At 36.2% G+C, this 16595-nt stretch overlaps 1 protein-coding gene, 1 non-coding gene and 1 pseudogene across 2 annotated transcripts; all 3 read right to left on the reverse strand.

Moving 5' to 3' along the window:
- Positions 1-176: 176 nt before the first annotated feature.
- LOC148940223 (uncharacterized) lies at positions 177-743 on the reverse strand. Its single transcript, XM_089106101.1, has one exon. The coding sequence runs from the start codon at positions 741-743 to the stop codon at positions 177-179; it is 567 nt and encodes a 188-aa protein (XP_088962227.1).
- A 4822-nt stretch (positions 744-5565) lies between these two features.
- LOC148940224 (U5 spliceosomal RNA) lies at positions 5566-5684 on the reverse strand (annotated as a pseudogene).
- A 668-nt stretch (positions 5685-6352) lies between these two features.
- LOC148940225 (U1 spliceosomal RNA) lies at positions 6353-6516 on the reverse strand. Its single transcript, XR_016143500.1, has one exon. It is a non-coding gene; the product is annotated as a U1 spliceosomal RNA (small nuclear RNA).
- Positions 6517-16595: the final 10079 nt, after the last annotated feature.

The raw sequence follows: 16595 nt of genomic DNA on the forward strand, positions 1-16595 counted from the left end.
AGCCTCTTAAAGCTCTAAAGCCTCTTCTGCGAGTTGCCTCACAACAAAGATCTGGTCGGTGGTAGACCGTCCAGGGCAAAAACAAGCCTGATAGTCGCTGATGATGTGGTCTGTTATTGCTCTGATTCAGTTTAAAAGGATCCTTGTTATGACTTTGGCTGGATGACTTGTAAGGCTTATGGGGCTGGTAATTCTCGCAGTCGTGTTTTAGGGCCTTTCTTGTGGAGCGATACAATGAATGCCCTCGCCCATGCTTTTGGGAAATGGCCTGTTGACCACACGGCGACAGCCACTTTATGTAGTAGGTCCTCTAGCAGAGGAGATCCAACTTTAAGCAGCTCGGCAGGGATACCATCGGGGTCTGGGGCTTTATTTTTCTTGAGACTGTGAATGGCCTCTTTTACTTCACTAATTAAAGGTGATGGGCTAGGGTCGCATTCCAACTTGGGGAATCCTGATAGCAAAGTAGGGTTGCAGGTAAGAAGCGGATTCAGTTTCTCTTCGAAGTGACTTTTCCATCTGTCTTTAATAGCCTCACTGTCACTGAAGAGCTTACCGCCCTTGTCCAGGACGCTAGCAGCGATGGTGGACTTTTTCGTGGAGAGTTCTTTGACTCTTTTGTACATTCTGTAGCTGTTTCCAGATTTGAAGTCCTTTTCACAGGACTCGCACTTCTCCCGTATGTAATTTCTGAGGGCAGTCCGAATCTTTTTTTTTACCGTCCGCTGTATCCGCTTATACATGTCCCTACTTTATCGGTCCTGCTTGTTGCAAACCCGTCGCTTTTGGTCACAAAGATCTAGGATCTCATCTGTGATCCAGGGCTTCTCTGTTTTAGATTTGTGGCCTAATATTTCGTTAGCTGTATCTATGAGTGCTGTGTTCAGTTTCTGACTGAAGAATTTTTTCTTCAGTCAGAAACAGGACCAAGACTTTTTTCTAGTGACTGTAGGAAAGTGGTGCGTGTGGTGGGTTCTTTCAGTTTATCGGTGCGGGACTTGGGATCTTATTTTTCTTTACAGGAAGGGTTTTGAGTCGGAGTTATGCCAATGTGCTCTTTAGAAGGACATGATCCAAATCAAAATCTCCTCCAGGCAAAGCGGTGGTATTTGTGACAGATGACTTCAACCACTTTGAGATGAGGACATAATCGATCAGATTTGTCGTCTTTCCATCTGGTGATATCCAAGTTGCCTTTCTTCTCTTTCTATTTTTGAACATTGAGTTCGTAACAAAGAGATCATTATCCCGGCAGAACTAAAGTAGACGCTCCCCACGTGCGTTTCGCCTCCCAAGACCGAATCTGCCTAAGACATCACTGTCAGGTTGTGCAGCTTCTCCGGCAATAGCATTTATGTCACCCATTACTTCGAGGAGATCTTTCTTTGGGACTTCATCAGTTAGAGACTGAATTTGCTGATAGAAGGTGTTAGCTTCTTCATCAGGTCTGGAGGAGTTAAGGGCGTACACTTGGAGGGTCGTGATGTTTCGTACATTCGCTCCCAGCCGAATCATCATAAGGCACTCTGAGACTAACTTTGTGGCTCTGAGTACGCGCTTCACTTTGTTTGTTAGGAGAAAAGCAACGCCTTGTCGGTGTTTGCCATCAGGTCTACCAGAGTACTAAAGTATGATGTCACCGCATCGTTGTTCTCCTGAACCAGGTAAGTGAGTTTCCGAGAGGCCAATAGCCTCCCATCTGTACCTCTTTAGCTCTTTGACAATTAGCTCTAATTTCCCATTCTTTACCAGAGTTCGCCTATTCAAAGTCCCTAGGTAGAATGGAGCTTTCTGGGTCAGAATAGGGGTTTCTCCTGGTAGAGTGCTATCATCCTCAATGGGATTCGTCATCGTCTGCCGAGTTCGCATATCTTCGTCTGAAGTCGTCAGATCGTCGGTTCCCCCGTACGCGGTAGCATTATAATTATCATTATCATTCGCTATTATATCTTGCGTTCCGTCGGTTACCCCGGATGCGGTAGCACGGTTTCGTCTCTTTGTTTTCAACTGATCCATAACATTTAAAAGAAGAGGGTTTCATGGTTATTTTAGGACAGCGGCAAGCCACTCCTCTCTGTCCTTTGTAGGTGGCCGATTTCCTCCATCTTGAGAGTACTCCGCCCTCACAGCTTTCTGATCGCCGACTATTTACCCATAGCTGGGACTAGGGTTTGACTCTGTCGGGACGTGTCCACGCGCTGGTGGGCCCAGCATAGAACCAAAAAAGGGGCCTTAGTTCCTCCTTAACTGTGTTTGGCCCCACAGTTAGGGGTCCCAGTTGTATTTAAGGATCCCCAGGAACTGCCCTCCCTTGGTCCGCACCTTCTTGTTAGTTATTCAAAGGAATCCCCCATATCTGGAGGACTTTCCCCTATCCGCCACCTGGGGACATGCCTGAGCTGCCGGGGGTGGCACTCACTGAGAAGGTAACTCAGTGTACACAGGAAAAAAAAAAACTTATTTAACGTTATATGTTGGCAAAGCCACGAACATCTTAACACAGAAAAACATTTTCAAAAAAAAATTGCATCGATTTGTGACATCAGCAGTATATTTTATTTTCAAGGATTTTATCTTTGTTGTAAAAAAAAAAAACCTCCATACAATTTCTCCAGCATTGACTTCACCACACGCATAACCATTTGCGCTAGGAGGTATTGAATTTTGTTTTGATTTATATGGTAATTGGTAAGCAGCGTTAAACTTGCTGATTCTAAAATTATATATACCAAAGGAGTTGCAGGATTTAGGTAATTAGTTTTGTTTGCTGTTCTTCAATGTCTAACGCTATTCAACAAAGTTTGTTGTATATAAGCAATGATCGGGGACAATCCAAATAGAAAAGGATTGTCCCAAATATAGGGGAAACGTGACAAGGGAAAGATAGGACACGGTACAGTACCTATATAACGTGGTGCATTAGTTAACAAATACTACTAAAAAAGTTTTCCTTAGTTACATCACTTGCTAAATGATGTTATTTATTTAAAAAAAATTTCTGTCATTTATATAATAACAATTTTTGACAGTTTTTATTTTACACATTCTTTTTCATTGGCTAAGAAAAGAATATTTTACATCTTTCCCGTTTGTCTCTATAAAAATTCAAATTTTAGCTTACTATTTATATGTTTGCCAAAACTTTGCAACAATTTTTTAACAAAAGTTGTACTATAATGCTTTCGATTGGTGGGTAGGGGAAGAAATACTCAAATATAAATAAGTTGAAAATCTGCACAATCTTTTGGTTTCTATAGGGTTGCAGGATTCCAACCCCTTTCATGTTACAACGTTGAGTATAGACAAATATTACGCAGCTATTACACTCCACATACCCTGAATGTTTCCACTTAACTTTCTGAACTTTTCCGTAAATATCCCATGTACTCCCTTTTGACAACCTTGGATACAAATAGTGTATTTTGGTTTAGTTCAATTTCCAACGTAAAAGCCATTTACGTTGATATATCCTACATGACAATAATGCAAATTATGTTGTGATATTATTAAATTTGCTCTAAACATGAACACAAAAACTAGATTCAAAACTAGCCGAGCAAATATTACAAGAAAAATGTTCTCTCTTTCCCATCGAGACCACTGGTGACGATTATTGGCGTCAATTCACGAAAATTAAAGACGCTAGGCAATATCCAGTGCCCCCCCCCCGATATTTTTGTCTGATACGTTAAAACGTAACGCAATGTATTTAAACAAATTTTCGATTAGTTTTTTTAACAATTTTATAACCACCCCCTCCTCTCCAAACGAAATTATGGACGCGGTTCTCATGAGGAGAAGAGTATTTTTCATAATCCAGGGGGGGGAGTTCGTTTTTTTTTCAAATTCTTTAACAAAAATAAGAAAAAAAACAAGCCCGTTTTCAATAATAATGCCACAAAAAGACTTTATTGAATCTGGAAGGGGGAATGCATAAAAAAATCATGCAGGAAAATACACCCCCCCCCCATTGAAGCTACTGGTATTCTTCAACCATGCTACTTGATAATAATACAACTTGTACTGCCAGATTATAAAATTTGCTCCAAAGATGGACACAAAAGCTGAATTTTTAATCACCCAAGCAAAATACACAGGAACAATGCAGTGAGACTTCATCAGGTAAATGATTACTTACTTTATTTTTGTTAGTATTTATCGTTTTTATAGGTCATTTACTTGAGTAATTCTATAATTCCATCTTTTTACTAACAATGTAGCCAGAACACTGTATTGAAGAATAGATGGCCTCAAAGTATAATTCCAGTTTTACTGTAGAATTTAAGTATAAACTTATTAAAGAACCCTAAGCTTTGAACCGTAGAAAAGCAATAGAAAATGTAACAAAAGTATAAGATGGACTCGAGCTAGAAAGACTTAGTAGAAACAAAGTAGTACGAGGGAATTTGCATTCCAAGATGGTAGTATCTTTTGATTTTTCAAGTGTAGAAGATCAATGTCTTAATGGAGTAATTTTGTGTATGGACTTGTGCTAATTTTGTTCAAATTTCTTGAGAAATGCTTTGCCATTTACTTTCTAGTCTAAATAAAGTACGTGGATATGCTGTAAGGATAACAAATCCAGTCATAGTTACTTTCTAAGACGAAAGAAAAGATGACTAAATGTAGCTTGAACCATGGCTCGCTTTTACACCATCTAAGGGCTTAAGAAATAAATACAAGAATCGTTTCCATCCAATCTCGTACAGGCCCATAGACCCCAAACAAAGTCTTCTTCTTCTGGAGAAATAATGACTTCTGTAAAATTTTGGACGGATCTGCAGCAAGTCCTGATATACAAACCAGGCCCGGCCTTGACCATACCAATTCCTTGTACCAAAATATCTTCTAGAATGCACTGTAATCATCCACTAAATGAATTAATTCTTCATTGAAAGATTCTAATATATGGACCAAGGAATCATTAGTTAAACTGTCAGAATGCCATACTTCAGACTCCCCGAATGTATCAACCAAAAAAAAACTTTGAGATGGTAAATCACAGGGTTATTGTGTTATTTGCATTTAGGCTCCAGGTACCTCCTTCATCACAGACCGTTTTCTCTTGATTCTCGTTCTCCCTTAACATGGAGAATTGCCTATTGGTTCTCTTTTCGCTTCACACAGAGCATTGTCTCTTGAATGGCGTTTTCCCGCCAGACAAAGTATTTTGTCTAGAAACAAGATAAGGAACCGAAGAGACTAAAATCTTTGATGGTATTAAGCTAAAAACCCATGGAATCCCCAAATAAAAGGATTTGCCTGTATAAGATCTCAAAACTCCTCATTTTAGAGAAACCTCCTAAACTGGAATGGAAATACTGTTCCTAGACGAAGAAGGAATAAGAGCCCTAAGAGAATGGGGAGTCAAGAGCACCTAGGAGTTGGCTCGTTTTTGCACTGAACCAAGAGTGCCTTCGATCCCTCCTTACCCGCTTAAAATTAGCTTCCCCGGATGTAATCTGCAAAAGATAACAACAAATACTTAGCCGGTAACTTGTCAACTGAAAAGCTGTATGAAACTAGGCGAATAACAACACTAATCATGTCTACTTCACTATAAACATAGTTTATTTACAAACTCATGAAAAGTATGCCACATTTCACAATTACTGTCCCTTTTCGCTACGGAAATCTTTAGTAAAAGGCGAAAATTAACTCGATATGAGGAGAGGCCAGAGCTATGAAAATTGCTAGATTTGAATTGAGTATATAAAAATAAATCCTAGTAAATCCTTATCGGTTTTTTAACAAGGTTCGAAAGCAATAAAGAATTCAATTTTCAATCAAGTAAATACTGGCAAAAAAATCCTATGATGAGAAAACATATTCAATCAGCAGCAATTCATGTGCAACTTTAATTGCATATGTACTAAAACTACATCCGCAGAAAATAACATAAATATTCAGTAATCAGGCTAAAAAGTAATTGTAATATAACTGAGTGGTCGATCAGTTGCTGTAGCCAAAGGCCTCTCTATATGAATAGTCCGAGAAGCTTAGCGGTACTGATGGAAAATTTAACTTGATATGTTACCAACGCAATTGACCTGATGAATTGTGTGTAGACCAAAGGCATTTCACTTTTTAAGACTTGCCTTTGTGACTTGATCTAAATATCAGTAATTTAATTGGATTCCTAGTTCAATTAAAAAATCGGTATTTAATAATTACACAGTATTTAAAAAAAAATGCATCTGGAATCTATAGAGTATATGCTCAACTCTACTTCAACAAGAAAAAATAATTTTTTCAAGGGGCCCAATGATCAATTTTACATGTTTTTTCTATCAAATAAGAAATTTATGACATATAAAAGGGGCCCAGACGACAAAACGTTTCAGCGTGTGGCCAGGGGTCCGTGCAAACGCAGTCCCCCACTACCAAAAATTACGCTGTTGAGTTACCCTCATTTGGGGTAATCACAGGGGTTAGCCTATCCGAATTAAAACGGAATGGCCTCACCCTTGGAGCACCTCCTTCATGATCAAGGCACCTCCCCAGCTGGGTAAGTATGTCTTGTTAAATATATTAGTTAAAAGTATTAGTAAACATTTTACTAATATGTTTCGACAAAAATCTGGTTGCATTGAATGCCACTCAGAAGCTCCGATTTATTAAACAGATGCAGGTTTACAAAACTTTTTCAAATCAGTGAGTCAAGACTCTAAATTATTTTTGAAAATAGCCAATGCCCCATTTCATTTTCGTATGCAAACGTCTTAATCCTGTGAATGCAAGTTTGCCTTTGTGAGACAAGAAAATCAAGGGTTTCTCACTCTGTTATCAATATGACTGAAAAGTCGATACTTTAATTTCTGAGAACCCAGGGGCCGTTCTACTGATTATGCCAATTATTTTCTCGTTAACAACCAAAGGGGGCTTTAGTCATTACTACTACACAGCCCTCAGGGTAAGGGCTGTAAGTTATGCCCTGGGGGCATATAAGGTCTTTATTGATGGTTTTGTCATTGAAATTTAAAAAAGGGCTCATTCGATTGGAAATTCAAAGGGCTAATGCACTTTTTAATAGCCAAAAGTGATTTGAGGGCAACTAACCCCCTCTCACGCCTACCATTTCCCCAAACACATCCAATCAAAATTTTTAGATAGCCATTTTGTTCAACATAGTTAAAAGTTTTAGAAACTAGGTCTTTGAGGATGATAACCCCCTCAGAGCCCTCGGGGCAAGGGTATTAAGTTATGCCCTGGGGGCATATAAGGTTTTTATAGATAATAATGTTGTAGAAACTTCAAAAAAGTCTCATTCAATTGGAAATTAGAAGGGCTTGTGCCCTTTTTAATAGTCGAAAGTGATTGGAGGATAACTAACACCCCTCTCACACCCACCATTTCCCCAAACACATCCAATAAAAATTTTGAGACAGCGATTTTGTTCAACGTAGATACAAAGTCTGAAAATTATGATTTTGAGGATGACACTCCCCCCACAACCCTCAGGGTAAGGGTTGTAATTTATACCTTGGGGGCATATAAGTTATTTTTATAGAAAGTGTTGTCGTAGAAACTTCAAACAGGAATCATTCGACTGGAAATTGAAACGGCTAGTGCCCTTTTTAATGGTCGAAAGTTATTGGATGGCAAGTCACCCCCTCTCACGCCCACCATTTCCCCAAACACACCCAATCAAAATTTTTAGATAGCCATTTTGTTCAACGTAGTTGGAAAGTCCGGAAATTATGTGTTTGAGGATGACAACTCCCTCACATCCCTCAGGTCAAAGGTTATAATTTCATTCAATGCTCTCAGCCGAATAACATCGTTTCATGCGATCCCGTTAAAATATAAGTGAATTATTCACCTGTTGTGACGTATTAAATTAGATGCTATTAATGTGATTATCTTCTTGGATGGTGCTAATTTGGTCTTACAACTTAAATGGACATAATTGATAATGGATTAACAACTAATTGATTATCAATATAATAACTTAAATGTAATTGAATTATATACCTCTTGTGACGTTATAAACTAATTGCTATTAGTGTGATTGTGTCCTCGGCTGTTTTTTTTTCGCTAAATTGGGGAAATGGGGAAAATTTAAATGGGAAAATTTAATGGGGAACAATTTAAATGGGGAAAACTAAGAAACGACATATGGATCTAGAATCCACTCGTGAATCCACTGATAGTGCAACGATACACGAATCAATTCAAAGCCTCGCAACAAATATTCAACTATATGCGTCTTGAACAGTCTTGGAAAGTATAAACAATATCAAATTAAACATTTGATATTTAATACCATTAACTGTTAAACGATCATCAGTTCATAGTATTATTTTACTGTGATTTATTTTCATTTTTAATACTCCAATAACTGAAAAAGAACATATTTGTAATATAATCTATTTTCAGTTAAGCGCCAATGGCGTAGAAGGGTTTTGGTTTTTATTTACAGTTAAGGAAAGGGGTAGTACCCAAACTTTTGTTTGTGGTGAAACTATATTTGTCTTGAACAACTTTAGAAAGAACTAATAAATTACACTGAATATTTGATGTACAATGATATTAATTGCTGAAAGCTAATCAGTTCAAAATTTTACTATAATTTTAATGTTTATTTTCAGATGCGTCTGGGAAAATGGTGGGCATGAGAGGGACGTTAGTCACGCTCAAATCAATTTCAACTATTAACAAAGGCACTAGCCCTTTCAATTTCCAGTTGAATGAGCCCCTTTTGAAGTTTTTAAGACAGCCCTATCTATAAAAACCTTATATGCCCCTAGGACATAACTTACAACCTTAACCCTGGGCTCTGGGGGGTTTGTCATCCTTAAATACATAATTTTCAGAAATTTCATCTACGTGGAGCAAAATGGCTATCTCTAAACGTTAATTGAGTTTGTTTGGAGAAATGGTGGGCGTGAGAGGGGGGTTAACTACTCTCCACTCATTTTTAACTATTAAAAAGGGCAATTTCAATTTCCAATCAATTGAGCCCTTTTTGAAATTTCTAGAACAACTTTCTATATAAACCTTATGTGTCCCCAGGGCATAACTTACAACCCTTTCACTGAGGGCTCTGATGGGGTTATGATCCTAAAAGACCTAATTTCCAGAACTTTCGACTACATTGAACAAAATGGATATCTCAAAATTTTGATTGGATGTGTTTGGGGAAATGGTGGGCGTGAGACGGGGGTTAGTTGCCCTTCAATTCTTTTCAACTATTAAAAGGGCACTAGCCCTTTCAATTTCCAATTGAATGAGCTCTTTTTGAAGTTTCTACAACATTGCTTTCTATAAAAAGCATTATATGCCCACAGGGCATAAATTATGACCCTTGCCCGTGGGGGTGGAAGGGTTGTCATCAGGACCTACTTTCCAAAACTTTCGAATACGTTTAGCGAAATGACCGCCTAAAAATAGTGATCGGCTACGTTTAGGGAAAAGGTGAGAAAGAGAGGGGGGTTAATTGTCTTCAAATTATCGTCGAGTGCTAAAAAAGGCACTGGCTCTTTGAACTCTCAATCGAGCGTACCCTTTTTCAATAGTTTATGACAAAAGTTTCAATAAAAACTTACATGCCCCCAGGGCTTAACTTATAACCCTTGCCCTGAAGACTAAGGGGGGAGTGTTCTAATCAAAGGTATAATTTCCTGAACTTGAAACTGCGTGGAACAAAATGAGTATCTCAAACTTTGGATTGGATGTTTTTGGGGAAATGGTGGGCGTGGAAGGGGTGTTAGTTGCCTTCCAATCACTTTCGACTATTAAAAAGGGCACTAGCCATTTCAATTTCCAATCGAATGAGGCCTTTTTGAAGTTTCTACGACAACGCGTTCTATAAAAAACCTTATATACCCCCAGGGCATAACTTACAACCCTTACCCTGAGGGCTGTGGGGGGTTGTCATCCTCAAAGACCTAATTTCCAAAACATTCAACTGCGTTGAACAAAATGACAATCTTAATATTTGATTGGACGTGTTTTGGGAAAAGATGGGCGTGACAGAGGGTTAGTTGCGCTCAAATCACTTTCGACTATTAAAAAGGGCACTAGCCCTTTGAATTTCCAATAGAATGAGCCTTTTTTGAAGTTTCTACGACAACGTTTTCTATAAGAACCTTATACCCCCCAGGGCATAACTTACAACCCTTGCCCTGAGGGCTTTGGGGGAGTATCCTCCTCAAAACATAATTTCTATTGATAATTTTTTTCGATTGGATGTTTTGGGGGAAATGGTGGGGGTTAAAGGGGTGCTAGTTGCCTTCCATTCACTTTCAACTATTAAAAAGGGTACAAGCCACTCCGATTTCCAATTGAATGAGCGCTTTTCGAAGTTTCTACGACAACTTCTTCGATACGGAGTGCCCTGGTCTGAAGGAAAAAAAATAATAAATAATACATTGTGCCAACATCGTTCTTATATGCCCCCAGGGTATAATTCAGAGCTCTGGCGCTGGCGGTTGTGGATGAGTGCCCTCCTGAGAAACACATTTTCCATCTAGAAACAAACTACGCTGAACAAAATGGCTATCTCAAAATTTTGATTGGATGTGTTTCGGGAAATGGTGGGTGTGGAAGGTTAGTTGCCTTCCAATCACTTTCGACTATTAAAAAGGGCACAAGCCACTCCAATTTCCAATTGAATGAGCCTTATTTGAAGTTTGTACGACAACTTCTTCGATACGAATTGCCCAGGTCTAAAGGGAAAAAAAAATGATAAATAATACATTTTGCCAACATCGTTCTTATATGCCCCCAGGGCATCACTTAAAAACCTTGCCCTGAGGGTTGTGGGGGAGTGTCCTCCTCAAAAACATATTTTCTATCTGGAAATAAACTATGCTGAACAAAATGGCTGTCTAAAAATTTTGATTGGATGTTTGGGGGAATGATAGGCGTGAGGAGGGGCTAGTTGCCCGTCTATCACTTTTGACTATTAAAGAGGGCACCAGCCACTCCAATTTCCAATAGAATGAGCCCTTTTTGAAGTTTCTACGACAACTCATTCGATACGAAGTGCCCTGGTCTAAGACCAAGAAAAAAATACATTGTGCCAACACCGTTCTTTGCTTAGGCAGTGCTATTGCGCTGCCTATGAAAACAAAACTTGATTTTTTTTCAATTTATACGTCACGTCACTCATTACGTCATATATGGTTATTAGTACACAATCGGTGTTAGATATTACGTCATGTCCATTTATTACGTCATATAGGGTTATGATTACTTAAACAATCAAATATATTTGAAAATATGAAGAGACATCTAAAATACATTTGTTTTGTAAAAAGTGATTTTTATTAAAAAAGGCACTAGAACTTTCAATTTCTGTTCAAATAAGCCCTTTCACAAAATTCTATGACCTCTGGGGCGGTACGATCACCCCTGAGAAAAAGAAAAAAAAGGGCAAATGAAAACGCATCCATGATCTTTCTTCTGGCAAAAAATACAAAATTCCACATTTTTACAGATAGGAGCTTAAAACTCTACAGTAAGGTTCTCTGCTACGCTGAATCTGATGATTTTATTTTCATTAAAATTCTATGACTTAGGGGGTGTTTTTCCCTTTTTTGAAAATAAGGCAAATTTTCTCAGGCTCGTAACTTTACGCTGAAATATGAGTAAACTTGATGAAACTTATATATTTAAAATCAGCATAAAAATTCAATTCTTTTGATGTATCTATTAGTATTAGATTCCGTTTTTTAGAGTTTCGGTTAATATTGAGACGAGTCACTCTTACTATATAGTTTGTTATCACAAAATGTTTGATGATTGTTTTCTAACATAGATATTCTTTGTTTGAAGTGAAATTACAAACAGAAAAAGCCTATGGCTTTTTTTTAATTGGAATAGTAAGAGACGACTTACGATTATGACGTCATTGATCAATCTTTAACATGAACTATGCAGTTTTTCTTAAAAAATTGATTGAATTTAAAAAATAGTTTGTTTCAATTACAAAAGGTTTTTACCCCATTAATTTTCTTTAAAATGAGCCATTGAAAGACTCTCTACGATTTTTCAGTGCCAAACTATCTGTGGAAAAGAAAAAAAATGCCGTTTAGGTAGAATGCTATAGTAGCTGCCAGTTTTTTTTATTTTCAAGCCAATATATTTCTCTTGCTGTTCAAGCCAAGAGACAGAAAGATTCCTATTTAGGGTTTTCGGACAAGGCGGTTCAAATGGTATATTTTTATTTTGACCTGATTCTGTTTTTAGGAGTTATGGGTTGTTATATCTTTCAATATTGGACGTGATCCTCTCTTACAAGGCTGCTAGCTACCACTGCAATCCGGATATGGCTCAGATATCTGGTGTTGATTGATCAGACAAGTGTCTCAAATCAAAGACTTAAGTAAATAGTTCACAAAAATGTTCGATTCTGATAAAATTGATATTTAAAAGCTCTTGTGAAGTCACTAATCACAATTCTTTAGTAAAAGTTGCTCAGGGACCTGAGCTCCATACCTTTTCAATTTCCTATGAATACAAATCGCCCCCTTTCAACTCGTCACTGTTCAGGAATAGTTTTCGGAGTCGTTGTCAGTGCTCAGGTAGCTGGGCTAAATTAAAATGTGTTAAGTGCAAGCTACTCATTTTGTGTTTGATCATATATATTTATTGAAGAATCGAGTTTTTTTGTTTATTAATTAAAAAAAAACTTTTTCACAAAATAAGTTTTTCAAAAAAAAGTAAAGAACTCCATTAAACAAAAAATGAGCAAAAATCAAATTAAATAATCTACCAAGCATGAAACTACCACGAATCAGCATCGGTAAATAAATGAAACCCAAAACCAACAGAAATTACAATAAATAACCGCGTCAAACTCAAAACAAGCAGAAATGCCTTCCCAAGGCCAGAACATAATTTGCACTTTACTGAAAAAATATATATGAATGAGCATTGTCAGTTAAATATACATATACTGATATTTAGTAATCAAAATATTAATATTATTTGATTTATTAAAGTTATAAAAGTAAAAACATTTGTATTTTTTCAGTAAAGTACAAATTGTGTTCTCGCCTTGTGAAGGCAAAAGGGTTTTTCGCCCAACTTATGTTAATTTCTACTCATTTTGAGTTTGATTCGGATATTTATTCTAATTTCTGGTCGTTTTGGGTTTCATTTATTTATCGATGCTGATTTGTGGTAGTTTAACGCTTGGTAGATTATTTGATTTTATTTTTGCTTATTTTTTGTTTAATGAAGCTCTTTACTTTTCTTCGAAAAACTTATTTTGTGAATTTTTTTTTATTAATTTCTGTTCGTTTTATATTGACATAGTCTTTTCACGAAAAAAGAAAATAATACTTAAATCTTTTCGTTTTTTAAGACTTTATGTTTTGGCCTGCTATTTGTATGCTGGAGAAAAATTTTCAGCAATTTTTAACAAAATACAACCTTTTATAAATCTGGACACAAACAGTACTTTTTAATTTATTTTCATATCTCCTCTAGTTGACATGAAATGGAAAACTTGATACCATTCGCAAAAAATCTGTTTACTTTCTTTGATAGCTTGTATACACTTATGCTATTTTGATTTTGTTAAATTTTAAGAGCAGAAGTAGCCCCAAAAGTTTGAACATAATGCCCTCAGTCGTTCTTGGGATAATGCTGAGATGCCTTATTGGGAATTATCATTAACACAGTGCATTTTGCATTAATATTAAAGCAGCAATTAGTTTTTAAACACAATGGGCAAAGGGAGGGTGGGCGGGGGGGGTGGTTATGGAAGAAAGATTAGTTGCCCTCCAATCACTTTCGATTATTAAAAAGCATCAGCCCTAGTAGGTAGGGGGTCACTATTTCTGGGATAACAAGATCACAGCCAATTAGAGGACTACAATCCCTGTACGAACAAGACCGCATCCTCTTTCTAGGCCAATCATGGGAGTCAGAAATACTGGGAAATTGATTTGCATAATCGACAATGATGAAAATCTGACGGGGAATTCAAATGTATCATGAGGGGAATTAAGAAACAAAAAGGCTTCTCTACTTTAGTGTCAGAGACAAATTCCGGAATTAATTTTCTTGTGAAGCCTTTACAACGCATCTTGACTCTTGAATACATATCTTAAATAACCTAAATTTAAGATGTTTCTAAGTGCAACAGATACAGAGTAAATGATTATGGCTTCACTTAGGGGAAAGGTAAAGCATTTAGCTTGCAGTGTATATGCGATATGTAATTTAAAATTTTTTAGGTTTAGAGATTCATTCTGGAATTATTATTATTTCGAAGCCTACATATCACAATTTAGCATAAATATTTGAGTAAAAACAAAAATATCTATCATTAAAAGAGGTCAGCGATGAAAAAAGTATCTTGTAACATAAAATGGCTTTTACTTTGCGGTTGTGTACGCTACAGTACACAAATGCTCATCGAACAATGTTGCCAATATAAAATATGCTTTTAACAATCGAGTATGCTAAAAACCTTAAACTATTAAAGCTGTAGATGCTAAGAAAAGAATTTTAATATACAAATTCGGAACAGTCTTTAGAATCCTTAGAAATAAACTAGTGAGATGGCTATAGATTTAAACCATAAAGGACCGCAGCCACCAATGACCCTAACCACCACAAACCTCAACCTACAAGGGTCCCCGCCCCCCACCGCCCAGGGTCCTCTGCCATCCAACTTTATGGGCCCCCTCCATTTTTTTAAACTTTTTTTGTGGAAGTTTTTTTTATTGTTTTTATTTCTTTTAACATAGTATTTTCAACTTTTTTTTTACATGTCTTCGAAGAAGATAAAACATACTTAAAACATAAAAAATTCACATTGCATATTTTTGAAACGCAAAATCAGAATGGTGTAGGTATGTTAGTAATGAGATTTACTATTAGAAAAATAATGTTTATAGTTGCACATTTTTTTGGACTGAATGTTTTTGGACTTAGAAATTATTCAACTTTTTTTTACGTATCTTAAAATGAAATGAAATATACATATGGCTCTACCAATCGTACTCTATGCTTGCTCAGAGACACGATGCGGCTTTCCAACTGGTACTCTATGGCCGGTTATCGCCACTACCTAGTTTATTGCATGTATTAAATCAGTGTTTTTTACGCATTGGAAGGATAAACACATAACTCATATCTTTAAAAAAGTGAAGATGAAGCATTTTTAGAAAGTTTGTTCACATGATAATATTCACATGATAATGTTCACATGATAGCATTGATTAATGACAAAGGAGAAGTATTTGAACTATGAAACAAGTATGAGTGGTAGCACTATTGGAAATGTATGCGTGCATTGTCATGACAATAAGGAATTAAATTTCTTTGGAGCACCAAAAAAATTTAGCTCTTATGATGGTGTATATGCGAGATTGAGATCTCCGGAGATGATTACACTCAAAGAGAATGCCAACATAAAAATAAAAGTTGATGAAGAGGGGCATCTTCTTGCTAGTACTTATGGTAACATGTTACCCAGTCTTAAACCATATCGTCAGTTTTCGGGTATTAGCATTCAAATGAAAGCAAAAAGGAAAGAAAGGCCTACTTTTCTACTAATATCATTAACCATATCTTAGGAATATAAAGATGAATCAATGAAAAACAAAGTGCCAGCAAACTTTATTACTACTATTGATCATATAGTCAATGAACCTAATAATACCAAAGATGAAACGCATATTGAGCGTTTAGGTGACACACCAGTAAAAAGTGTGTATGACTCAAAATGGAATAATGATTATTCTACTGATTAAGAACTAAGAGAAGACAATAGCTACAGTATCAAGAGAGAACAGGACGAAGGATTCTATGGAATAGATTAAAAATGTCCAAAGTTGTTCAATGAAATTAATAATGTGTAATAATGTATGTAACATCTTTTTATGTTAATATTCTACTTGTCACTATTTCAATAAAAATATTTTATGCATTACTTTGATATATTTCCATTATTTTAAGGGTATGCTAGAACGTCAAACGTTTAAAATATCCACTAAAACATTGGAGATGTAAGAAAAGGAATTTGCATACATCATATGTCAGATAGATAGGTTAACATGGAGCAAATCTAAGTATCAGAATGAATAAATTCATTATCAACACCTTTTGTATCAGAGTGAATAAATTTTTTCTATCAGTATCTTTATCGGATACAATGAATAAAATTGAGAAAATCAAAGCATCAGAATAATAAATTCTTTATCAATATCATTTGACAGATACGTTTGATAGAGACGGAGTGAATAAATTCTTAATCAATCTCTTTTGTCAGATACGTTTGATAACACTGACCAAATCTAAGTATCATAGTGAATAAATTCTATATCGACTTTTTTGTCGGATGCATCAGATAACATTCACAAAATCTCAGTATCAGAGTGAATAAATTCTTTATCAACTTGCTTTGTCAGATATGTTTGATAAAATTGAGAAAATCTAAGTATCAGAGTGAATAAAGGCATTATCAATGCCTTTTGACAGATATGTTTGATAACACTGACATAATTTGAGTATCAAATTGAACAAATTCTTTATTAGCATACTTTATCGATATCATTTGTCGGATACTTCGGATAACATCGACAAAATCTATGTATTAGAATGAATAAATTCTTTATTATCATCCGGTGTCG

This window comes from Artemia sp. Qi Xiang Cuo, chromosome 20 (genome assembly GCF_049724085.1).
Source record: "Artemia sp. Qi Xiang Cuo chromosome 20, ASM4972408v1, whole genome shotgun sequence".
Taxonomy (NCBI): domain Eukaryota; kingdom Metazoa; phylum Arthropoda; class Branchiopoda; order Anostraca; family Artemiidae; genus Artemia; species Artemia sp. Qi Xiang Cuo.